The 26,085-nt window shown below is 40.3% G+C and overlaps 1 protein-coding gene across 3 annotated transcripts; it reads left to right on the top strand.

Moving 5' to 3' along the window:
• The first annotated feature begins 4,433 nt into the window (after window positions 1–4,433).
• ZNF133 (zinc finger protein 133) lies at window positions 4,434–25,746 on the top strand. 3 transcript variants are annotated; one of them, XM_023537606.1, is made up of 4 exons: window positions 4,434–4,859; window positions 19,917–20,043; window positions 20,175–20,270; window positions 23,826–25,746. In XM_023537606.1, exons 2-4 carry the CDS (start codon window positions 19,923–19,925, stop codon window positions 25,424–25,426), a joined length of 1,818 nt encoding a protein of 605 aa, XP_023393374.1. In that variant the 5' UTR covers window positions 4,434–4,859; window positions 19,917–19,922; the 3' UTR covers window positions 25,427–25,746. The 3 variants fall into 3 exon arrangements, with proteins under 3 accessions (XP_023393374.1, XP_023393380.1, XP_011368924.2); XM_023537612.1 differs by having other exon boundaries at window positions 23,829–25,746; XM_011370622.2 differs by lacking the exon at window positions 4,434–4,859 and adding an exon at window positions 6,081–6,232.
• The last annotated feature ends 339 nt before the right edge of the window (window positions 25,747–26,085 follow it).

Consider the following 26,085-nt stretch of genomic DNA (forward strand, 5'->3'; position numbering starts at 1 on the left):
ATAAAATTTATAGAGCAGATCAGAGGGAGGTAACTGTGCAGAGCCTGTCCTTGGTGGGCTTTGCAAGGGTGAACAAGGCAAGGATTACCAGAGAACAGCTGCTGTAGGGTTGAGAGAACAGAAATACTAGAAGTTGAGCAAGGCTGGCAATTGTAGAAGTTCTGACCCACCCAGAATAGACAGATTTCATTAACGCCTCAATCTGAGAAACCAGAAAGGCCATGCCATAGGAGCAAAAACCACACCTTAAAGAAAGATCTTCCCTAGATACACTCTAATAGAAACTAAAATAAAGACTTAATGTTTGCATGGGTGAAGGAACTTGAAGTTTGAGTCCTGCCAAGTTAGAGGGGCTTGATAAATACCTTGAATTTTCAAAGATCTACCCCTACAAAGCATAAAATGAAGGATACATAAGTTCAAAATGACCAGTCAGTAATTAAACTACCTACAACAAAGAACACCCCTCAGAGGAACATAGAATTTAGTCGTCAACAAAAATTCCCAGTATATAATTTTTAAACTGCTGAACACATAGAGAATCAGGAAGTATGACCCATAGTCAAGAGGGGGAAAAAAGCACTTAACAGAAACAGATTCTGAGATGGCCCAGAGGTTTAGCAGATTTTACAACAGCTATTATAAATATATTTTTAAAACCTATGCACTTAATGAGTGAACAAATGGGGGGAAATCTCAGCTAAAAGGCAGAAATTATGAAAAAAGAACCAAGTAAGAATTCTAGAACTGAAAAGTATAATAAATAAAATTTAAAAATTCACCAGATGGGCTTAAGAGATTGAATATGGCAAAAGGAAGGTCAGTGAGCTTGAAGTCAAATCAAAAGCAATTAACCAATCGGACAGAAAAAAATACTAGAGAAAATTGGACAGAGCCTCAGTAAACTGTGAGACAATCAGTCTAAAATATGTATAATTTGAGAAGACACAAAGGGAGAAGAGATTAAAAAAGAGGCTGAAAATTATTAAGGATACAATAGCCAAATTAAAACAGTGGTAATTAGGGTGCGAGAGGGGAAAAGTGGGGTCACTTAAATGATCAATTATCTAGGTTACCTAGACCTTTCTGAAAGAGGATCCTTCATGGAAAGGGCACCCTGGTTCCTTATCTAGCTGTGAAGCTGGCGGCCATCATACAGATGGTAACATTTATTTGAGATGGATGTCTTTGAAATGGGTGCCTTGGCAATCAAAAGCTTAATGTCAGGTGCTTATGCTACAATGTAAGGCTTATTTTTTTCTTTTCTTAATTTCCTTATAATACAACTAATCCTTTAAATGTAATGCCGTAAGATTGGGGATCATAATATATATAAAAGTTAAAGTATGACACAGGCCATGAGACTGGGGTTTCTTGTCTCTTCACAGGGCACATTAGTGCCACTCTTGTTTCATGCACTGAAACGCATGATATTGACCAACTTGGAGAAGGCCAGCACTTGCCCATGATCATATAGTCAATTGGGACCAAATGTCCTAAGCCAAACTTATTGGCTTAGAATACAAGAACGCAAGTAGGAGAGAAAAAGGTATTAATTAGCTCCCTCTGACACTCAACACACAATTTCTTGGGCAAGCTTGGACATACAGGGTTGGTTCTCATTTAAGATTAGTCCAGCTGAAATAAATGCATGAACAGAGACTGTGTAAGCTAGAGAAGGAAACTGCTGTGTCAACTGCACTCGGCTCTCCCTTACCTAGACTGGAGTCAGCAGATCTTGTGGCTCCTCCTAGAAAGCTCCAGTTGGGTGATGAGTTTTAGTTTGGAAAAATGGAATTCCTGCTCATAGGGGAAAAAAATGAGTCAACTATAGGAAATAGTTTAAGCTGCCATTTCAGAACTCAGAGCTAAACTGGATGGGCAAGCCCAGAGTGTGGCACCACTGAAGTGGTGTGGACTCTCAGCAGTGGTAAAAGGGATAAGAGAAGGGAACCTCAGATTAGTAGACAGCACATTATCTACTCCTTATTAGGTGGATGAAAAATCTCCCCTACTTGAAGCAAGAATATCTAGGAACAGAATCCAACCTGGAAAAAAGGCCTGTAGTACACACACACACACACACACACACACACACACACACACACACACCTATCTACTTATTTTCGATTGTACATACACACAATAAAACAGACTTTCCTGGGGGGTGGGGAAGAGTCATGGGAAACACTGTTGCTGTCAAGTCCAATCCTAAGGTAAAGGTCAGTTATGCCTGACAGCTGTTTCTTGCATTGCTTTTTCTGCATTTAAGGATTTAAACTGCTCTGTGAGTCAGTTTTTAAATCCTGGTACTTGGATTCCAAGACCATTAATTCCCATCTCTATCCAACCAACATCAGTTATCTACCATCTGGGTCCTATTCTGGCAATTATGGGGTTTACAAGCAAAAACAGAGTTCCAAAACTTGAGGTGTTTTGAATTGAGGACAACCACATAAAACATATACAGTCACAGTCTTTCTGAGTTTTAGGAATTTGGAGATTACTCAATCTAACTGTATTAGCTTTAAGGATCTGAGCCCTGAATGGGTTAAATCTTTGCTACCTAGTGTAGTCTGATATTGACAAGCTTCATTAACATCATTTGGAAGCTTGTTAGAAATGATGATGCTTGGGCTCCACCCCAGGCATGCTGATTCAGAACCTGCATGTTTACAAGATCCCAGATGATATGTATGCCCATTTGAGAAGCACTGATGTAAATGATCAACCCTATGCAGTTCAGTAATAGCAACAACTAACCAACAATTATACTTTTGATTTTCCAAAACAGGGTCTTTCCTGCACATTATCACATGACACTTCCTTGGGATGAAAGAAGCTTTGTAACAAATAATGGATGCCAGGCCCCCAACCCAAACTCATAATCTTAGAAGTGGTATTCAGGCACTGTATTTTTAAAAGCTCCCAGGTACAGCCAGGGTCAGAGGACTCTCAAAAAGTCATTATAGGATAGAAACCAGGGATGGTCTTGTGAAAGAGTGCTGGGAATTTGGTCTTGAAGGATGGATAGGATTTAGAAGAGTTAGAGAAGAGGAGAAGTTCCGGATGAGGTATGAAGCAGGGCAGAGTGGGGTGGGAATTACTACAGGGAAGGAAGAGATGGAGAAACAGGCAAGCAGGAGTGTTTTTAGAAAGCAGGCAATCCAGATTTCTATATGGAAATATTATTAAATACTGAGAACTCTTTCAAATATGGAACGCGAGGGTGGCCAAACCAAACATCTGTTTGCCACATGTGGACAGCTTGATGGCATCCTTGCCTATATGCATGAAAAACTGGACAGATGCAAAACCATTCCCCACTGAAAAACACCGTAACTGAGCCCAGGGCAGTCTTCCCAGTGACTCAGACCCTGAGACTCTGACCTTGCTTCCTGCTCTCTTGCCAAATGCCTTTCTCCAATTTTTCAACTTGCTTATTCCCCTCAGGGGAGTTTAGACAGCCCCTTATCTTGGAAGTTTTCCCTAGTCTCTTACCGCCAGGACCCTGAGATCCCAGTTATCCTTGCCCTTCGCCTCACTGGACACTTAAACATGGAAGTCCTTGCATAATTACTTTCAACTTCCCTGCGTGTTAATAACTACTTTCTAGGTGAATGACTGAGTTACAGGTGGGGCTGAGAGAGAGGTCAAGAGAGGGTTCTCACTTATCCGGGACCAGAGCTGAACTGAATTCACTAGGAACAAGGAAGCCTAGGGTCAAAAGAAGAAAATAGAGGCAAGAGAAGAGAACAGATTCATCCTTCGGGAGCTAAGAAAGAACTTTCGAAAATTCTCGTCTCTTCCTGGCTCTCTAGGCCACGTGGGCACTTTCTTGGTCTTACAAGTTTCAGAAAGCATACCTAAATGAAGAGAATTGAGAGGGTGCCGGGATGCAAATTCCCTTCCACAAGTGAAGTGCAGCTTGCTCTCCCGCTCCCCAGTTGTGTTCCAGACGGCAACAGCGTAGCCCTGTCCTCGACCACAGCACCGAAAAAAGACCCAGACAGCCAAGCCGACAGCCAAGCTATGGTCCAAGAATGAGGTTCCTTTCCCCTCAAAAGATGAACGAGTTTGCCCATAATTCTGTGTACTACAATAGAGGAAAAAGGTCTCAGGGTACTCGCAATAGGATGTTCAGTTTGAGAACGTGCGCTCAGAATCCGGGTCAACCTTGCACTGACGAGATCTCGCGAAGAATGATGTACCGCTCCCAGCTTCGATCAGGGTTTGTGAGCTGGACGAGACCACGCCTGCCATGCGCTCAGAGAACACCGGGCACAGTTTTGTAACCCACGGCAGGAGCTGGAAATCTTGACTGCCGCTCGGAAGCCAAACCATGTCAAACCCAGGATCAGAACAGCAAATCCCCTGTTGGGAAGATGACGTCACGTCCGCACGCTGAGGGCGGGCCTGACACCGGATGCGGAAGTTACTGCCGGCGTCTCCGGAGAGTGTGGTCTTTGAGGCAAAGGTGTTAGACAAGGGGACATAGCACAGCAGAGAGCTTCACCCAGGGCCGTCTACATGTTTTGTGAACGTGGTTTCAAGAAAAAAAAAAAGGGAGAATCCAAGTGCCACAGTGGCCATTAGCCAGTGACCGGGGAACGTCACCCAGAAACGGCAGCCTTGGAAGCCAATGGGAGCTGCTGGCCGCCAGCGCACTTCTGGGCGCGCCGAATATCCTGGGAGGTGTAGTCCCCGCTCCAGGTAGAGGATTCTGGGTAGTGTAGTCTCAGCCTGCTGCCGGAGAAGATTCCCCAGCTGGTGGCTGAAGTGACCCCTTGTTCTTTAGTGGCGCTGGTGAGACTCCCGCGGGACCTTTGCCGCACCCGTGTACTTCCTTGCGCAGAAAGGTAGGTCCTGAAAGGGTAGTCTGTGGGCTGAGGCTGGGAATAGTGCAGATGACGAAGAGTGGAGGTAGTGGTGGGGACGCGTTGTCGTGGCTCAGGCCGTGTTCTCTTGGATGTCTTATTTGGGGGTGTGGGCGCAGATTTCCGAGGGACGTGGGTGAAGCTCAGCTGTGAAACCCAGTAATGATGGGTGCTGGGCTCCTGCCTTTCGTCCTAGGATTCCTGTGGTTTGGGACATGTAGTTTGGGTCGAAAGAGCGATTTGGAGAGAGGGAGTCGCTCACGCCACAGTTTTGAGGCGTTGAGTAAGTAGGTTTTGGGGAGCCTGATATTTCCCAGGTGGTGGAGTGGGGTCCACCCCTGGGTCCATGTGTCTGGGGTTTTGGTGGATGGGGGCTGATAGTCTTACTTAGGGCCCAGCTACTCCTCCGATGTGCTGAGGCGGGGCGAGGAGCGGGCTTGCATGGCCAAATGTGCCTCGCCTGGACTAGGTGTTGGGAGTGGCCATTTTGGCGTTATCTAAGGGTCTCGATTTGGCAGGTCGCCTCTGGGATCGAGCCTTGGAGTAAGAGCTCGGGCAATTGGCAAGCTATTCAAAGGTCCCGGGGACTGTCACCACAAGCATCATGGATTCCCACATCTCTGGTGTGGCCATGCTTTGGGATTTTAAGTTTCACTTTTAACTTTTTATTACGAGAAATTTCAGACAGAAAGTAGAACTCCATAGACCCATCACCCAAATTCAGTGCTTGTCACCTCATGACCACTTTTTATTCATTTCAAAATGGTATACTGAGAATCCTCATAACCCACAGTGGTTCACCATCACTGCCCTGTTTAAGAGCATGGCCTCCAAAGCATATTTCATCCATGCTCTGTCAGTTATAGTTATGTCCCCTGGGTCAGAAGACTGACCTAACTGCGCCTCAATTTTCTTATCTGTAAAATGAAGATAATAAATTATACTTATTGGGTTGTGAGAGTAGAAAGCGGTAAAACTCATACAGTGCCTGGGACAGTCTCTGTATGGTATATACTGAGTGTCAGGTAGGTATATACTGAGTGTCAGGTAGGTATTAACTTTCCTTATTAAGAGCTCAGGGTCAGCATCGGTAGCGTGTCCGTGCAGGCAGTGTTCACAGTCTGCATATCAGTTCTGTTCCCAGCAAGCTGCCCACAGTCTTTTCTTTTGTGGTCGGTCCATTTCTGTTGCCTTAAAGGAAGAGAAGGCCCTACCCTGCTGAAACTTTAGGATTTCCAGTGACTCTCTTGAACCTTTTGTTCTTGTTCGGCCCTACCTATGACTCCTGCTTGCCCAAAGAGGACTGCCTAGTAGGGAAAGGGAGGATTCCTGGGCCCCTGACAGCCCAGCTTCAGGTAGGAACCACTTACCTTTTGTATGCTGAACCACTGGTGGGTTTCCTTTCCTCAACTTTGACATCTTGTGCCCTACGATGTCCCCTCAGTGATTAGGGCCCCAGCTGGTTTCCCCAGGAAACAAGGCCTATTTTAAGGGTGAAGATTTTCATGGGGACTGTTCTTCATTCCTGGTGTCCTCATTCATGACCCCTCCATCCTTGCCCTAGTATTTCTTTTCTCAGCATTAGCTCAGGCTGCTTACTTGCAGTGCTTGTCTACTTGAGAAGTTATCAACATTCTGTTCTTGTTCCATGCAGTGCTGTCACTTACTCTTTTCCTTACTAGTTTGTAGCAAATCCTTGTGATAGCATTTCACTTTTAAATACTTCAGTAGGCATCTCTAACACATAAGGACGTCTTATTTTAACAGAACTACAATTTCATTGTTATACCTAGCAAATTAATATTTTCTTGTCCAATCATTTACAAAAAAAAAAAACTTTTTTTTTTTTTGGTCAGTTGGAACAGCCCTCATCAGAGGTAGGAGAGGAAGACATTCACCATGGTGGTTTTCCTTGTCTCTGCCTCTCTTTCCTCCCATTTCTTCTTATCTTGCCAGTCCTGGTTAACAGCTGCAACTGCTACTCGTGGAACAAGCTGGGTCTCTTGAGTTTTCTTTGCCTCTTTCTTTTTTCCATACCTACCTCCCATTTGGTTGGCTATTGTGTCCTCTCAATTCCACCTATGCAGTACCTCGTGATTCCTTTGTTTCCACACCTGCATCACCCTAGCTTCCTGTCTCTTCTCCACCTTCGAGTTCTTCTTTCCCCACATCTTTTGAGTTGGTCTTCTAAGGTGTAAACATAAATGCTGCTTAATGACAGGGATACACCCTGAGAAATGTGTTGTTAGGTGATGTTGTCATGGTGCAAACACCATAGATAGAGTGCACTTACACAAACCTAGGTGGTATAACCTACTGCACACCTGGGTCATATGATATAGCCTGTTGCTCCTAGGCTAGCTATGTTACTGTGCTGAATACTCTAGGCAGGTGTAACGCAATGGTATTTGTGTATCTAAACATAGAAAAGATACAGTAAAAATATGTTATAAAAGATAAAAAGAGGTGTACCTGTATAGGCACTGACCACGAATGGAGCTTATGGGACTGGAAGTTGCTCTGGGTGAGTCAGTGAGTGAGTGGTGAGTGAATGTGAAGGCCTAGGACGTGACTGTACATTACTGTAGACTTTTTTAACACTCTACACTTAGGCTACACTAAATTTATAGAACAACCCAAGATTAAATCAAACACAAGAGGAAATGATGCAATCTAGATGCTGTAAGCATGAGAGATATGAGGCTGCTTCTGGCATAACATAGCATACTGGTCTACAGCAAACTTTTTTTTACATAAACCAGTAACATGGTTGTTTATTATCATTATCAAGTGTATGTATTGTGCATAATTGTATGTGCTATACTTTTATATGACTGGCAGTGCAATAGGTTTGTTTTTTACCAGCATCTCTATAAATGTGTGAGCAATGCATTGTGCTATGACAGTGTAACTAGACAAGAGGAATTTGTCAGCTTCATTATAATCTAATGGGACTACCATTGTATGTGTGGTCTGTTATTGACCAAAACATCGTTATGCAGCATGACAGTACTGACTTGCCATTTAACCTGCTAGAAAGAGACCTTTCTCATTATCTGTTTGCTTCTGTTTAAACTGCAAAGTCAGACTGCCTGGGTTCAAATCTTAGCTTCACCGTATTCTAGCTGTGCAGCCATTAGCATGTTATATGATCTCTCTGAGCCTTCTTTTCTCATATGTTAAATGGAGGTTATCAGTGGTGTCCACCTCATAGGGATGTTGGGTGTGATAACACTTGAGATGAGGTTAGAGCACTTGGTACATAGGAAATACTAAATAATTGTTAATTAGGATTATTATTATTCTGACTTCTCCAAGTCACCTTTTCAGTTTCTTCCCCTACTACCCACCGTTGTCAGACACAGCCTTACAAAAATATATTCCATTGTATGCTTTTATTTCTCCATCCCATCTGCTTTGGTATCTGTTGATTTAGCTCAGATGTGATCCCACTGTAGAGCTTCCTGTATTTTCCCAGGCAGTATTCCCTGTCTCCCTGTCAGCCGCAGAACACTTGCTATATCAGGACTCCAGGGCTCTCAGTCTGCATCATGACTGTCTGACTGTCCCACTGGACTGTGAAGTGGTTGTTTAAGGGTTGGGCACCTCATCTTGCTCCTCTTGGGCCATTGATACAGTACCTGGCACCTGGCTAGACTTGGTGGACGATGTAGTGTGAAGACATGACTCGTCCTTGCTGGCTAGGAGGGAAGTTCACATTGAGAGTCTGATTGGAAAGGTGTGGGTTGGGCATTATTAGAGTGAGCCCTAAATGACAAGTGGTGAGTGTGGACTTGATCTGAGGGTAGGAGGGACCTACTCAAGTGTTTTGAGCAGAGCAGTGACCAAGACTTTCTCCTCTAGCTATTGCCCTTTGTCTTTCCCTTTAGAGCCAAATTCCTTGAAAGAATTGTCTGTACTTGCTGTCTCCATTTCTATCCTTTCATCATATTTTAAATATTGCAATGAGGTGTTTTTAGTTCTACCCACTAAAAAATATTCCTATCAAGGTCACCAATGACTTCCCTGTAGCTAAATGCCACAGTCAGTTCTCAGCAACATTTTATGTAGTTGCATATTTCCTTCTTCTTAAAATATCCTCTCACATGGTTGCTCTTGGCTTCCAGGTTTTCCTCTTACCTCTTAGGCAACTCCTCCCCTTCTCTTTTGCTGGCTTCTCTTCTCCCAAACACCCACTGTCAAAGGCCCTGGTTCTGTTCTTAGACCTCTCATCTTCTCCAACCACACTCTCTCCTTGGTGGCCCTGCCCACTCTCACGGCCTTAAATGCCATCTCTTTGCGGTTCAGCCTAGATCTCTACCTTCAACTCCAAATTCTAATCTCCTACTCTCTACTTCACATTTCCTCTTGAATATCTCTTCAGCATCCCACCCGTGATGAGACCAACAACAAAGTCTGATCAGCTCCCCCAAACTTCCTCTACCCTAGTGGAATGTAGACAGTTCTTTCAAGGAGTTTAGCTCTGACAAGGAACAGAGACATGGCAACTCCTTCCTTCAGATTGCCCAGGCTGAAACCTTTGGAGTCATCCTTGACATTTTCTTGCTCTTATATCACCAAAAAGCAAATCTGGACTCTAATAGTCTGCAACTTCTGCTGCTTCCACCATGGTCCAGGCCACCATCTTACCTGGTTGAGATAGCCTTTGAGTGGTCTGTTTGCTTCTCCCTTTCCCCCCAAGGTATATTAATCAGTACAACAACCAGAGTGATGTTTTAAAATGTCACTCAAATCATGTCATGCATTTGCTCAAAACCCTCCAGTGGCTTCTCATCTCAAAGTCAAAACCAGTATCTTACAAGGCTGGATAGGATCTCCCCCTACATTTACACTTGAACACATTTCTACCACTCAGCTTCAGTGAACTGTCTCTGTACATTAACCATGCCAGGGCTTTGCACTGACTGTTCTCTTGCCTCTGATGCTCTTTTCAAAGTTATTCACTTGGCTTATTCCCTCATAGCATTCAGATTTTTACTTGGTCACCTTCTCAGCAAGGCCTTCCCTAACCACTATTTAAAATTCCAAAACCTACCCCACTTCTGTTACTTCTTTTTGCCTTCCTGCTATGTTTCTCTTCATCTCACTCATCACTTTCTAATGTACTGGGTGTTTTATTAATATGTCCATCTTCCGGGCCACACAGCAGGATGTGAGCGGTGGTCCAGTGAGCAAAGCTTCATCTGTATTTGCAGTCGCTCCCCAGCACTAGCATGACTGCCTCAGCTCCACCTCAGATCATCAGGTGTTAGATTCTCATAGGAGTTCGTGTCCCTAGTGCCAAAAAGGTTGGGGACCACTGCCCTAGACTTTAATGTCAGTGAGGACAGATGTTTTGTCTTTGTGACTTCTGTATCCTCTAAAATAGAGCTTGTTTTACACAGTTGGAGGTTAATAAATATTTACCAAATGAGAGAATAATTTAACCAGGTGTATATAATGCTATTCTGGGAGCAATGAATGAGGCCAAATGGGATATTGGGAGATAGTCTCCAGAGACTCTGTCAGGAGGGACTGTTGGTACTGACCTTGTCTCTTAGCTGATGTGGTGGTGCAGAGGAATTGAGAGAGTTCTCAGAGGTGGAATCAGTTGGCTGCGGTGATTGATTTGATAGGACAGGTAGGAAAGGAGTTGTGGTGCCTGAGTAGACACGAGGATGATAGGGAAGATAGACTCTTTTTCTGTTGATTAATTTCTACTTTTATTTTTAATAAAGTGTCTAAGGCTATAATTTTTCTCACCTATTTTTAATGAATCCCATCTATAGTGTTTTCATTATTTTTTGGAAATTCTATAACTTCATTTTGTATTTTCCCTTTAACTCCCACCTATTGCCTATGCAACAGTGTACTTTTTCTATTTTCCTCTTCCCTTTTTCCCCATTTCTACTTTATCAGGACAGACAGTCATATACCATTAATATATATTTTTCTTCTTCTCTTCCCCACCATTTAGTGCTGGATCTACAATTACATAGAGTAAATGATCACCATTGTCTTTTAACTGAAATTTCCCCTATCATGTCTTATGTTTAATATTTATCTTCTAGTAGATTCCCCATAAAGAGCTCATGATTATAGAATTCCTTGAGCTCTTACATGTGTAAAGCTTTTTTTATAGTCTTGCTTGAAGAGTTCTTTGGATGGATATAAAATCTTTCATTCATAATCTCTTAAGTTTCTTGTAAAAGTAGCTACATTTTGCCTTGCTTTGAATGATGATTTTTTTTTGCCATGGATTTTTTTGTGGTGTATATAACATAAAAATCACTATTTTAACCATTTTAAGTATATAGTTTAGTAGCACTAAGTACAGCCTATTGTTGTACAACTATCCCCTCTTTCCATCTCCAGAACTTTTTTTGTCTTTTCTAACTGAAATTCAGTACTCATTTAACATTAACTCCATATTTCCCCTTCCCCCAGCCCCTCTCAATCATCATTCTACTTTCTGTCTATGAATTTGATTACTCTAGGTACCTCATATAAGTGGGATAATACAACATTTGTCCTTTTGTGTCTGGTTTATTTCACTTAGCATAATTCATCCGTGACACATGAAGCATGTGTCAGAATTTCCTTTTTAAGGCTAAATAGTGTCCCATTGTGTGTGTGTGTATACACACACACACACACACACACACACACACACACACACCACATTTTGTTTATCCATTCATCTGTTAATGGATACTTGGATTGCTTCTGTGGTTTAGCTATTGTGGATAATGCTGCTATAAATATGAGTGTACAAATATGTTCGAGTTCCTGCTTTCAATTCTTTCGAGGATATACCCAGAAGTAGAATTGTTACATTGTATGATAATTTTATTTTTAATTTTTTGAGAAATCATTATACCGGTTTCCATAGTGGCTGCCCCATCGTACATTCCTACCAGCAATACACAGGGTTGAATGATGATTTTGATAACACTTAGGATTTTTGTTGTTCTTCAAAGTCTGGTAGTTTTTTTAGAAGAGGTCTTGAAATTGGTGATTGTGAGTCAACTTTTCCTGGGTACTCTCTAGGCCCATTCATATTTAGATTCAGGTCATCTACTTTTTGAAAAGTTTTCTTGGATTGTAGTTTTAAATATAAGTTCTGTCTCTCCCCTCCCCCACCCCTTTTTTTCAGGAACTACAATTTATACAAATGATTTTTTTTTTTTTGCCTGTTTTCTACTCGCTACTTTTATTACTTTATTTCTACTTTTTACTTCATTTTTATTTTAAGTGGTTTTCTTTTTTATCAGTGCTGGCATGTTTTCATTTCAGTCTATTCTTTCTTGGGGTCTTTTAATTTAGTCTTATTTCTAATGTAATATTGTCTCTTTTTGTGTCCATTTCTGTTCTTAGCTTTTGAATTTTGTTTCCAGTCTTATTGAGATCTAGTTGACATATAACATTGTATTAGTTTAAGGTATACAACGTAATGTTTTGATACATGTATATATTATGAAATGATTACCACAGTAAGTGTAGTTAACATCCATCACCTCACATAGTTACAGATTTTAATTTTTGATTCAAGATGATTACTCATATCCCCAAATGTTTGAGGATATTTAATTTAGCTTGGGGTATTTTGTTATGGCTTTTTCCATGTCACATTTCTAAAAATTTTGGTAGAATTTTCTTTAGCTGAATTTTGGATTCTCGTTTTTCTGTTTTGGTTTTCTGTAGATGAAGACTGTACTTGTATTTCTGTAGACAACTGTCAGATTCTAGTGTTTTTGAAATTTTCTAGTTCAAGAAAACTCTTCTGTCAGTGTAGCAAGTATGGTTTCTTTGCTGGATTGCAGCGGGAGGAGAGATTATGTGTTCTCTAATTTTTAAGTTTTTAAATACTCTTGTTTTACAAGACTCTGAATTCCCCCTTCTTGCTTCTTTTTCCCTTTATGTAGCAGTCTCTGAGGGATGCCTTTCCTTGCTTATCCCCTTTTCCCCTGGAGCCTTACCTTTCCAGGACTTCCTAGTCTCATTCTGCCTACATTTTTAAGTCCCTTCTCTGTAGTAGAACACCTTTTCAGTATTTTCTTACATACGGTGACCTTTCTTTTCTCATGGTTGTTTTCAATCAACTTTAAACCTGCTGTTAGGGCCTCTCTTCTGTTGTTCATGTAGTCTCCTCACCCCCAAGCTGCTCTACTACTCCCCAATGGCTTAATATAGGAAGTGTGGGAGATGGCTTACTGATTTAATGATTTTTTTCCTTTTTGTTTTTTTATAGGTTAATTATTTATAGGTAATTTGCAGTTAGCACATTCTCTATCTAGTAATACTGAAAGAATGTATGTTTTGTATATTTTACTTATGTCTCAGTAGAAACTTAACTAAGGTATTTAGCAATCTTCTCTTACTCAATTGGACTCAAACTCTAAAATTGATCTCTCCTGTTGTGAACAGTAGCTGAAATCTACACAGATGTTATTATCCACTTGAGCTCCTTGTTGTCTTGCCTTATGTATTCAAAGTATTCAACCAGACTTTAAGAGGCAATTAAATGCAGATTTAGGGCTCCATCCTCTGTTGCTCCCACTTTTCTAGGATTTTACCATACAGTTTCAAGGAAGTCTAGAAGCCTCAGACTCTTGGTCTGCTCCCCTTGTGCCACATGGACTGGGGAGTGCCCTCAGATGAAAAGCCAGTTAGAGACAGGTCTCACCCAATGTGCGTCCCTTCTTTGAAAAGTTATAACCCTTCCAGTTTGTGACTGCTTTGGGTTGCAATATCTTCAGATAGTTGCTTTTTATATTTTGATTAGGGTTTATAGTTATTAGTAAGAGAGTGAGTTTGATACAAGCTCTTCTGTCAGTATCAGAATTAATGCTGCTGGTTTTTAATTGACTATTGTTCTTTTTAAAAATATTCTTTTGTTTTCTTCAGTTTCTCTTTTTGTTTTTTTCATACTTTCTGGAGTTGAAGGCAAGTGAAAACAATAAGTTGGTTTTTCTTTTTAACCTGATACATTGGTAATTTTTTTTAAAAATTGATGGAATCGGGTGTTATTAGAAGTGTGGAAAGGGACACTTTCATACGTGGTTATTGGGATTGTGAAATGGTATTCCTTTGGAAGGCAATTTGGCAGTATAAACATGTGTTCAATATTAAGCCCAGTAATTTCACTCCTTTATCACTCATACAAAAATACTGACGTGTACAAAAAGGTAATTCTTGTAACCTTGTTGGTGACAAACACTACAATCTGTCAATTGACAGAGGAATACTGTGTTTAAAATAATGTGGTCTGCTGATGGAAACAGTATGACAGTTATGAAAGACAGTGGAGTTAGGTCTATGAGTACCAGTGTACAGATAGCTCCAAGATATTAAAGGAAAATAAGAACAATACAGATGGTTTTTATTTATGGAGAAATAATGTTACTTGCACATGTACATAAATATGAATGAAAATGAAGAGAGAAAGATATAAATCAGAGAATAGTCATGAAACAGTTAACAGCAATTATCTTGGGGAAGTGGGTGGTCTTGGAGCAGAGTCCAGAAAGAGAGCTAAACTTTTTACTTCGTAATCTTCTGATTGCTCTGAATTCTTTATAACACTAACAAACATGTTAATTACATGTATACTTAAATATAATGAAATTAAACCACAAAAATAAATTTCTTGAGAAATCTTTTGACTTCTCTTATGAATAATTTGTAGTTTTGTTTTATTTCTTCAAGACCTTTTCATCTAAATTGAGTTGTCTTGATTCATTATTTCCAAACTGTTAATTCATTCTTCTGGTTATTTTTTTCCCCTTGGTTATTACTTTAGGTTTTACTGGTTTTGTTCTCAATGCAGTGTTTCCTCTGTCCTGGCTACCCAATGAAAAATTGTATACTTTTGACTTTAATGACGAATCTCAAAAATAAAGTAGCGCATAATGAACATCCTTATATGCATTATCTTGATTTAACACTTCTTAATATTTTACCATACTTATTGCATCTGTTTTTCGGTAGTTTAAGAATTTTTAAATAATATTTTATTAGTGGAAAAGTTTCAAGCATGTTCAGAAGAGAAAATCAATAAAATTAAGAGTTGGTTCTTTGAAAAGTTTACCAAAATCAACAAAACCTTTAGCTAGCTTGACTAAGAGAATAAGAAGACTCAAACTACTAACATCAGAAATGAAAGTGGCAACATTACTACTGATTCTACAAAAATGAAAAGGATTATGAGTATTATGAACTTTTGTACACCAACAGATAGGATAACCTTGATGAAATGGACAATGTCTTAGAAACAAAAACCTATCAAGACAGAATTACAGTGGCAGCGGCAGGCACCTCTTAAAGGGGCCATGTCCATGAGTGTAATGGTCAGAGGATTTCTGACAAGAGTACCAAGAACATTCAATGTGGAAAAGACAGTCTGTTTAATAGATATTGCTGGTAAAACTGTATACGTGATGCAAAAGGATGTTAGTTAGACCGTTACCTAACACCATATACAAAAATTAGCTCAAATGGATCAAAGACCTAAACAGATAAGAGCTAAAACTATAAAACTGTTAGAGGATGTATAAAACTATAAAAACATAGGGGAAAACTCCATGAAGGTGGATTTAGTGATGATTTCTTAGATATTACACCAAAAGCCCAGACAACAAAAGAAAAAATAAAGCCCAGACAACAAAAGAAAAAATAAGTTTATTTTTAAAAGGTTTTTTAAACCTTTTAAAAGGTTTTAAAAAAAATTAAAACCTTTTGTGCATTAAAGATAGAGAATATATTTGCATATTACTTTTCTGATAAGTGATTAATATCAAGAATGTATAAAGAACTCCTATAATTCAACAACAGAAAATCCGAACACCCAGTTTAAAAATGGACAAAGAACTTGAATAGAACTTTTTGGAGAGAAGATTTATAGATGGCCAGTAAGTACATGAAAATATGCTAACCATCACTAAACATTAAGGAAATGCAAATAAAAACCACAGTGAGATACTACTACTTTACATCCATTAGTATGGCTGTTATCAAAAAAAAGCAACAAGTGTTGGCGAGATATGGAGAAATTAGAAGACTTTTGCATTGCTGGTGGGGATGTAGAATGGTCCAGTCTCTGGAAAACAGTACAGTAGATACTGGAAAAAAAAATGTAAAATTACTATTTGATCTAGCAGTTCCACTCTGGGTATATGCCCAAAAGAATTGAAAGCAGGGATTCAAATAGATAATTATACACAAATTTGCATGCTAGTATTATTTACAGTAGGTGCATACAAAGTGCCCATTGATGGATGAATGCTATATACATACAATTGAATATTTTTTAGCCTTTAAAAGGAAGGAAATTCTGGGTGGAGGAAAAAAATGGTGTAGATGATAGAGGCTCCGTTCATTTCTCCGGTGACCAAATCAAAGTTGTGACAGAAACAAGGAGCAGCAGCAAGGAAAAATCGCCTGGGATCTAGAGGAACAAGCCATACAACTAGGGAGAAATCCAAGAAAGCACCCTGCAATGGCAGAAGGTAGGATGGGTTGAGGACACGGGGCTGCCCAGGGTCCAGTGGCTGAGTGAGACCGAGGCTGCGGCAGCAGCAGACGCCTCTTAAAGGGGCTGTGTCCACAAGCAGATATCCTCAGTGAGGGACCTACTCACTCTGAGCACCAGTGCTGATTTGGCCGTGCACAGGGGACACCAGGGACTTACAGGGAGACATTGTCAGAATGAGGGCCAAGGCGAGATACGCTCCGTACAGAAGTGCCGGTGGTATCCATTGTTCCCTGTTGAGCCTTCCCCCTTGCCAGTGTGCCGGACACAGCGCAGCCATAGCCCTGACATCATCAAACTGGATAACAGAGGTCACTCTACCCAGAAGATTCTCTGAAACCTGCCTCCCCTAACTCACGGCCCCACCCAAGCCATATCCAGGAGTATCCTCATAGAGTCAGGTGCTCCTTGCTGAGCAGCGTCTAGACTCACACTGGAGACAGCTGGCCTCAGTTTCTGATGTGGCCTTTTGAGGTAACTATGAGCACAGCGTTTGTGGATTGCTTGCTGCATCTTAACAGGTGGCCTTGGAGGGGTAGAGGCTTGGGCTAAATTTGGCCTGTAGCTGAACCCCTCTCAGGATGTGCCACTGGACACCTACTTCACAAATCCACACTAATAAGACCAGGAGACTTAGGAACTTTGCTTAATACATAGAAACAGACACAGAAAGATAGCCAAAATGGGAAGACAAAGAAACAAACCATGTGAGAGAACAGAACAGAGATCCAGATATAATGGAGTCAAGTAATCTAACAGATGCAGAGTTCAAAACACTGGCCATAAAGATGCTCAATGAATTATGGGAAATGTAGATGAATTCAGTGAGAACTTCAACAAAGAGATAAAAAAAACATGAAGTGTAGATAAATTCAAAATCGAAATGGAAATTATAAAAGGAAACCAGTCTGAAATGAAGAACACATTATCTGAGATGAGGAGTATATTAAATGGAATAAACAAAGTGGATAAAGAAGAGGATCAAATGTCCTATCTAGAGGATGGGAAAGCCAAGGACACATTCAGAATGGCAAGAGATGAGATGCCAAGACTATAAAAATAATTTAAGGAGCATATGGGACATGATTAAGGGTCCAAATATCTGTCTGATAGGCATAACTGGAGAAAATCAGATGTTGAACAGCTATTTGAAGAAATAATGATGGAAAATTTCCCTAACCTGGTGAAGGAAATGGACATAAAACCCCAGGAAGCTCAAAGAATTCCAAAAATCAGGGATCTAACGAGACCCACACCAAGACACATCATAATTAAAATGTCAAAGGTTAAAGACAAAGAAAGAATATTAAAAGCAGCAAGAGAAAAACAGATGGTTACTTATAAGGGAAAACTCATAAGACTGGCAGCTGATTTCTCAAAAGAAACTATGCAGGACAGAGGGACTTGGCAAAAAAATATTTGACGGGATGAAGACCCAGGATCTACAACCAAGAATACTTTATCCAGCAAAGCTGTCATTTAGAGTTGAAGGACAGATAAAGAGCTTCCTAGACAAAAGCTAAAGGAATTTATCACCACTAAGCCAGAATTACAAGAAATGTTGGAGGGACTTCTTTAAGAAGAAAAGACGTGTATCAAAAACAGGAATAAAGAATGGTAATAACTACATTCCTATCAATAAGTACCTCAACTGGAAAGAATTAAATGTTCCAACTAAAAGATAGAGTGGATGAATGAAAAGGAAAACAAGACCACTATAAGAGACTCACTTCAGATTAAAAGACACACACAGACTAAAAGGAAGGGTATGGAAAAACATATTGTTTTGATGGACCTAGAATGTATTTAAGTCAGACAGAAAGATAAACACTATATTATTTCACTCATATGCGGAATCTAAGGAATAAAAAGAACAAACTAATAAAAAACAGACTCACAAATATAGTGGACAATTTGGTAAGAGGAGGGGGATTTGTGGGGTTGGGAGAATGGGGGGAAGAGTTAAAGAAGTACAAATTAGTAGCTGATGGATGGTCATGGGGATGGGGAGCACAGCATAGGTAATGCAGTTAGCATTAATACATTGTCTAGGTGGAGGGTCAGAGGAGGGAAGGAGCAATTGGGAGGATCGTTTTACAAACTATGTAGATGTCTAACCAATGTGCTATATACATGAAACTAATTAAAATAAATTTAGGGGAAGAAAACAAATTAACATAAACACAGAAAAGGAAGGAAATTCTGAGTATATGTTTTTACATGAGTGAACATTAAAGACATTTTGCTGTGAAATTAGCCAGACACAAAATAACAAATACTGCATGATTCTACTTGCTTGCAGTACATAGAATAGACACAGACGTAGAGATAGAAAGTAAAATGGAGGTTACCAGGATTTGTGAGGAGGAAGGAGTTATTGTTTAATGGTTACAGAATTTCAGCATGGGATGATGAATGAGTTCTGGAGTTGCATAGTGGTGATAGTTACACAAAAATGTGAATGCACTTAATGCTACTGAAATGTACCCTTAAAATGATAAAAATAGAATTTTTGTTGTGTGTATTTTACAGTAAAAAATAAAAAACCTACAGATTCCTACACTCTACCTATTCTATATTTTACAACTAGGTGCCTTTTATTCCTCCCAGGTGGTTCTCCCTGTTCACACTGTGGCTTCTCCTTTTCTTTTGCTCACAGCATCTTGTCTCCTTCCCACATGCCTTATCTGGAATACCTAGCACTTTTCTCTTGCCGTGATTCCTGGCCATCCTTTAAGACCAAGTTCCTGGGTCTCATGAAACATTTCCTGATGTCTATATGTGTGCCCTCCATTTTGAAATAAGATGTAAAACTTGTCAGGGGGATGAGAATGGGGTGTAGAAATGAATTTGTAGATTGAGTGTCCAAGAAGGTTTTCTCTGAGTAGCCACAGTATATAGCCATAAATTTATTGTTAAACACATTTCACAGGCAAGAAAACTGAGGCACTAGTTGACGACAGAGGTGGGCCCCAAACCCAGGCAGTATGATTCAGGTCCATTCTCTTCAACACTCCCACTCGTGCCCCTCAGGCCCGAGAAGGCCGAGGGGCCATAAGACTTAGAGGAAGGACTGAATTGTAGTTTAGTCTATGCTATTCTTAAATTTAGTCACTCCGATGCTTCAATATTGATTTGATTGGTCATACTATTGAATCTTTTAAGTTCTTAAAACTCAAAAAGTGTGTTATACTTTACCGTTGTTTAATTTTTATATGTTTTCTCCTCTTTTCTCTGCCAAGATTTAAAGTTCCTGAGATTTAGGGACTCTTTTTGCATATATTCTCCAAACAACCCATCCAGATTATTGAATATATAGATTCACAGGTGCTGCTGGCTGGATGGCAACAGAGGTTTAAAGGTCTTGGAACATGGCACCAGGGTCTCAGTCAAAGGCAGGATCTAAATATCTCGCCTGCCTCCCCCAGGACAGCCTTCTTCCTGTCTCCCACCCTGAGTCATGGGCAAGGCTGGCTATCCAGTGAGTAAGGCTGTGTTTTGTGTTACAGGCACACATGGCATTCAGAGACGTGGCTGTGGATTTCACCCAGGAAGAGTGGATGCTGCTGAGCCCTGCTCAGAGGTCCCTGTACAGAGAAGTGATGCTGGAAAACTACAGCAACTTGGTCTCGCTGGGTAAGCCGGGCATCTCTTAGGACTCGTGTTCTTGCTGCTGGGCATTTGTGCTTGAAGCAGCTATCTTGCTGTCTGGCTTGGCCCTTGAGTCTGTAACCTGCAGCCACCTTGTTTTCCTTTCCTGTGAGCAGGAATTCCATTTTCTAAACCAAAACTCATCACCCAGCTGGAGCAAGGGAAAGAAACCTGGGGAGAGGAGAGAAAATGCTTACCAGTCACCTGTCCAGGTGAGTGGGGAACACTGGGCAAATGGAGCACAGAGCTGCAAACAGCTTGGGGGGTGGGAGAGAGGTGGCATTGCTCAGGTGCTCGAAAAGGCAGGCATTCTCCTCACCTCCTGGGCTGCTGCTTACATTGCCCTTCCAGGCCTTCATCCTCACTCAAGTGTGAGGCTTTTCCACTGTGTCTTCCTCCACTAAAAGCCTTTCTTCCTCCCACTGGTTTTTCCCTCTCTACCTCACTCAGTTTTCTTCCACATTCATGGGTTTCTTTCTCTTGTTACTATTTTTTAAAAATATCAAGCAAGAATATGGGGCAAAAAACTGAGTGAGCTAAAGAAAGAAGCCAAGCCCAAGGAGAGAGAGGAAGGCTGAAAAATCCAGTTGACAAATTGAAATGGAATTCTTAAAAAACTATGAGCCAAGAATAGATTTTAGATTTTTAAATGGTTATGTAAGTACCTATACAATTTTCTCAATTTTACCTTAGCCCTTAAAGTTGAAACTGTTTACTACCTGATCATTTAAGAAAAAATTTGCTGACTCCTGCTCTAAGGGGTTATGATATACAGCTCTAACTTTTCTTATTCTACTTATTCTGGCTATCACTTTATGTAAAAATGTAAGAACATTTCAATTGCACAGTTCAAATTACCCCTCACCCCAACATCCTTTATTCTATAGTTGTCATTTGTATTACACCTAGATTGGTTAATTTTTTCATCACTTTAAAGATATTATTCCAGTGTTCTGGCCTCCATTATTTCTGAGGAGAAGTCAGCTGTTGTTTCCATAATTGTTACCCTGTTTTTATATCTTTTTTTCCCCTCTGGCTAATTTCAAAGTTTTCTTTATATTTTTATTATTTAGTTGTTTGAATCAGGTATGCTTTTCTTTGTATTTTTCCTGTTTGGGGTTCACTGAGATTTTTGAGCCCAGTTTGGAAAATTTTCAAACATTATTCCTTAATGTGTTTTTTCTGCTCCACTCTCTTTCCCTTTACATTTGTGTTAGTCCTTTTGGTATTGCCCTACAGGTTATGAAGTCATATTTTTAAATCCTTTTTTCTCTGTTCATCAGATTGGGTAATTTCAGTTGATCTGTCTTCAAGTTTACTGTCTTGTCTGTCATCTCCAATATGTTGTTAAGCTGCTGGCCATAGCATTTTTCATTTCAGATATTGTATTTTTTCAATTCTGTCATTTTCATTTACTTTTATTATGATTTTCTGTTTTTGTGTTGTAATGATGAGTCAGTTTTCTTTTAACTACTTTAACAGAATAATTCAGATACTCAATAGATATATATTATTAAATGAAAACTTGCAGAAAAGTATATAGTATACTGTTCAGTTTTTGTTAAAAAAGAAAGGTGTGTGAAAGACTGTATACCAATATGTTTATGTGAACATAGAAGTCTATTGTTATTTACCACGACTAGTGGTTACCTTGGTGGGGACAGAATTGGAGAGAGTAGGGCAAGGGTTTCTGGGAATTTTTCTTTCTACTTGGCTTTATTTTTAAATGATAGAGGTATAGATATGTTTAAGGAATTTTGTGTGTGTTAATTTTTAAAATACTTTTGACAATTTTGTAAATGTTTCAAGCATTGAGAAGTAAATGTTTTCTTTTTATGTGTAAGAAATTTTCTATTTCTCTGTTTTATTAAATTTAAAAGAGAGCCTTACAATTATTCTAGAATCAAGGGAATATATCATATATAATAGAAATTATTCTTATTATTCAAGTTGTTTCTGTCTTTTTTATCTGCTAGGAAGAGTCATAAAACTCCCAATGTCATTGTAATTAGTATCAAATTCACCATTTATTTCTAAGTTTTTTGCCTTACATTTCACTTGAGTGAACCATTAGGTAGAAAGATTCATGACAATTTGTTACTGAAGTTTTAACATTAAAATTCTCTTTGTTCCATTTGATAGCCTATTAACTTTCCCTTTCTCTCTGGCTAGTCTTAGCACCCACTTTCTTGTATATATATATATATACATACATATATATACATATATATATACATATACATATGCCATACCAAATATATATATATATTTGGTATGGCATTTCTGTGTTCATTGTTTATTTTTAAATAAAAATAATGTGATTTGGGTGTTTTTCTTTTAAGCAGCAGCAGCATTTAGCTGGTATTACATTTTATGCCAAACCAGGTGTTGTCTTTTATAATAGGGACTGTGACCATTTCACATTTACTGTAATAATTGATAAGTTTCACAGGACTTACTTAGGGGCTGGCTATGGGGCAGATGCATAGGTGCTTGACTACAGTGAAAGGAAAAGTCGAGGCAGAGAAAGTAAAGCATCTGCCTTAGCTTGGGCTGCAAAAGCAAAATACCATAGACTGGGTGGCATAACAGCAGAAGTTTACTTTCTTACAGTTCTGGAGGCTTGTAGTTCTTGGACAATCGGGGTATCAGTAGATTTCCTTGGCTTGCAGATGGCTGCCTTCTTGCTATATCCTCACGTGGCCTTTTCTCTGTGCATACACATCCCTGCTATCTCTTCCTCTTATAAGGACAGCACTCATATTAGATTAGGGACTCATACTTTTGAGCTTTTTTAACCTTAATTACCTCTTTAAATAAAGGTCCTATTTCTAAATACAGTAGCCTTTTATATAGGATGAAATAATTCTGGAATGTAGATGTATACACAATTGGTTTTTAAAAGTTCAATTCATGATTCAAGGAAAGAGTGTTCAGGTAGTACCAGTGAGATCTGTACGTGGGTTTTCAAATTGTGGTCATTTATTTTCTTTAGCTGATCAGAACCAGTGTGATGAAACAATACATTCAGTGTTGACATCTCCTATGCAAAAAGTACCATAGGAAGAAAGTTTTTCTTTTATACTGATTTCTGAGGAAATTTTTATTTAGATTAATTAAAAAATAATTATCAGGGCTTAAATTGGTCAGGGGTACCAGGAGGAAGCATCTTTTAAGTCTGTTTGTGTTGCCCATTACTGAAAATCTACTGCCTTGTAGGAATTCTGGCACAAAATAATCCTCTAATAAATATTTGTAAGTGAGTAGGGAAACTCTAGTTCAGGCATCTCACACATGATCTCTTTAGCTAATCTTTTGTGCTGCTTCCTAGTCTAGGGGTTCTCCAGTCTGAATGACTGCTCTCTCAATCTATCCCTTTGTCCTTGTAGGAAAATAAAGAAAGACATAACATTTCCACGTGTGTCCTTTGGTTAAATGTCTGTCAAAGAAAATATTTGTGGGCACAGTTTATATCAATGTGAGTGGTTGCAGTAGGGGGAAAAGATTGTTGCGTATTGGTCCTATTTACAGAGCTGAAGCTTCCTGTGATGCTTTTGTAGTCTGATACATAGAATAGGTTTAGGAGTAGGTTTTTTGGATTGTAATGGAAGATGGGATCGGCTGGAAAAATAGGTCTTGTAAAAGAAGTCTCGATTGGGTAGCACTTAAGTTTTAAGCATTTTGAAGAGCAAAGAGTTAAGTCTCAGCAGAATTGCTTGGGTTGCCCTACTGAGTCTCAGTTCTGACTCAAACTCCTCTCTCTGCAGCAGAACCAAAGCCAGAATTCCACCTCTGTCCTTTCTGCCTTCCGGATTTCTCCAGTCATAAGTTCCACATGCAGCACATGCTGTGTAATCATCCCCCCTGGATCTTCCCATGCTTGTGTGCAGAAAATCATGTCCAGCCAGGGGATCTGTGCCCAGGGGACCAACAGAAGCAGGAAGAAGCCTCTGATCCAAGTTCCTGGAGTGAAAAGGCAGAAGGTCAGGAGAGAGAAGGTGCCAAACTTTCATTTGGAAAGACAAAGAAAAGGACTTTAACAGCATTCTCCAAGCCACCTCAAAGGCAGCCAGTCAGCTCTAGGAATGGCATCAGAGGGGTGGAAATAGAGGCCAGCCCTGCTGAGACAGGGAATCCTGAGGAAACAGACAAATTGTTGAAGAGGATAGAAGTCTTAAGATTTGGAACAGTCAATTGTGGAGAGTGTGGACTGGTCTTCAGCAAGATGACAAACCTGCTTAGTCACCAGAGGATACACTCAAGGGAGAAGCCATATGTGTGCGGGGTATGTGAGAAGGGCTTTAGTCTAAAGAAAAGCCTTGCCAGGCACCAGAAGGCCCACTCAGGGGAGAAACCTATTGTGTGCAGAGAGTGCGGGCGAGGATTTAATCGGAAGTCAACACTCATCATACATGAGAGGACACACTCAGGCGAAAAGCCTTATATGTGCAGTGAATGTGGGCGAGGCTTTAGTCAGAAATCAAACCTCATCATACACCAGAGGACGCACTCGGGAGAGAAGCCCTATGTGTGCCGGGAATGTGGGAAAGGCTTTAGTCAGAAGTCAGCTGTCGTTAGACACCAGAGGACACACTTAGAGGAGAAGACCATCGTGTGCAGTGATTGTGGACTAGGCTTCAGTGATAGGTCGAACCTCATCTCACACCAGAGAACACACTCGGGTGAGAAGCCTTATGCCTGCAAGGAATGTGGGCGATGCTTTAGGCAGAGGACAACCCTTGTGAACCACCAGAGGACACACTCAAAGGAAAAGCCTTATGTGTGCGGAGTTTGTGGACACAGCTTTAGCCAGAATTCAACCCTCATCTCACACAGGCGGACACATACCGGGGAGAAGCCTTATGTGTGTGGGGTGTGTGAGCGAGGCTTTAGTCTGAAGTCACACCTCAACAGGCACCAGAACATACACTCAGGGGATAAGCCCATCGTGTGTAAGGATTGTGGGCGAGGCTTCAGCCAGCAATCAAATCTCATCAGACACCAGAGGACACACTCAGGGGAAAAGCCCATGGTGTGTGAGGAGTGTGGGCGAGGCTTCAGCCAGAAGTCAAACCTCATTGCACACCAGAGGACACACTCAGGGGAAAAGCCATATGTGTGCAGGGAGTGTGGGCGAGGCTTCAGTCACCAGGCAGGTCTTATCAGGCACAAGAGGAAACACTCGAGGGAGAAGCCTTATATGTGCAGACAGTGTGGACTAGGCTTTAGCAATAAGTCAGTTTTAATTACACATAAATGGGTACATTCTAAAGAGAAGCCTTGTGTATGCAGAGAGTGTGGCCAAGGCTTTATCCAAAAGTCACACCTCGTCTTACATCAGATGACACACCACGGGGAGAAGCCTTAGGTATGGAAGACGAGTGGGCAGGGCTTTAGCCAGAAGTCTCACCTCAACAGACATAGGATGAAAGCTCTCTACCACAAGCCACCATACCAGCCTGACTCTGAAACCTGTTCAGGGCAATCTTCTGACCCCTTACATGGTCTTTGAAAGTGAAGATGGTGGCAAGAACTAAATAAAATTTTTACACTTTCATGAAGTGGAGTAGAAAAATGCATTCCATAAGTGGCCAAAGGACATTGGACTTAGTTTACTTTCTCTACACTAAGTCTTCATGTTTTGTGGCTTTTTGTTCTAATAAACTTTGCTTCTTTACAAATCTGTAACCTTGGCCATGTACCTCATTCACTTGTCTGTAAAGATAGGGAATAAGAAGTGGTACAGGTATCTTGAACTCCTCCTAAGTCCACTATTCCACAAGAATTCAATTCCTTGGAAGATGTAAGAACTGGGTCACTAGTATATTTATTGGAAAGTCTGGTACCTTGTATAGGTAGAGAATCTAGGAACTGTGTTCATTGATTTCAGGTGAGGGGAGGGAATCTTTCGGGTTTCTTCCAGAAAACATGGCTTCATCTGGAGCCCACTTTCATCTGCAACCACCCACTTCCCTTGGCCTCTAGGCAGTTCTCTTTCTTGCATCTCTCCTTTTAGCTCACAAATGT

The sequence above is a fragment of the Pteropus vampyrus genome, unplaced genomic scaffold (assembly GCF_000151845.1).
Source record: "Pteropus vampyrus isolate Shadow unplaced genomic scaffold, Pvam_2.0 Scaffold7, whole genome shotgun sequence".
NCBI lineage: Eukaryota > Metazoa > Chordata > Mammalia > Chiroptera > Pteropodidae > Pteropus > Pteropus vampyrus.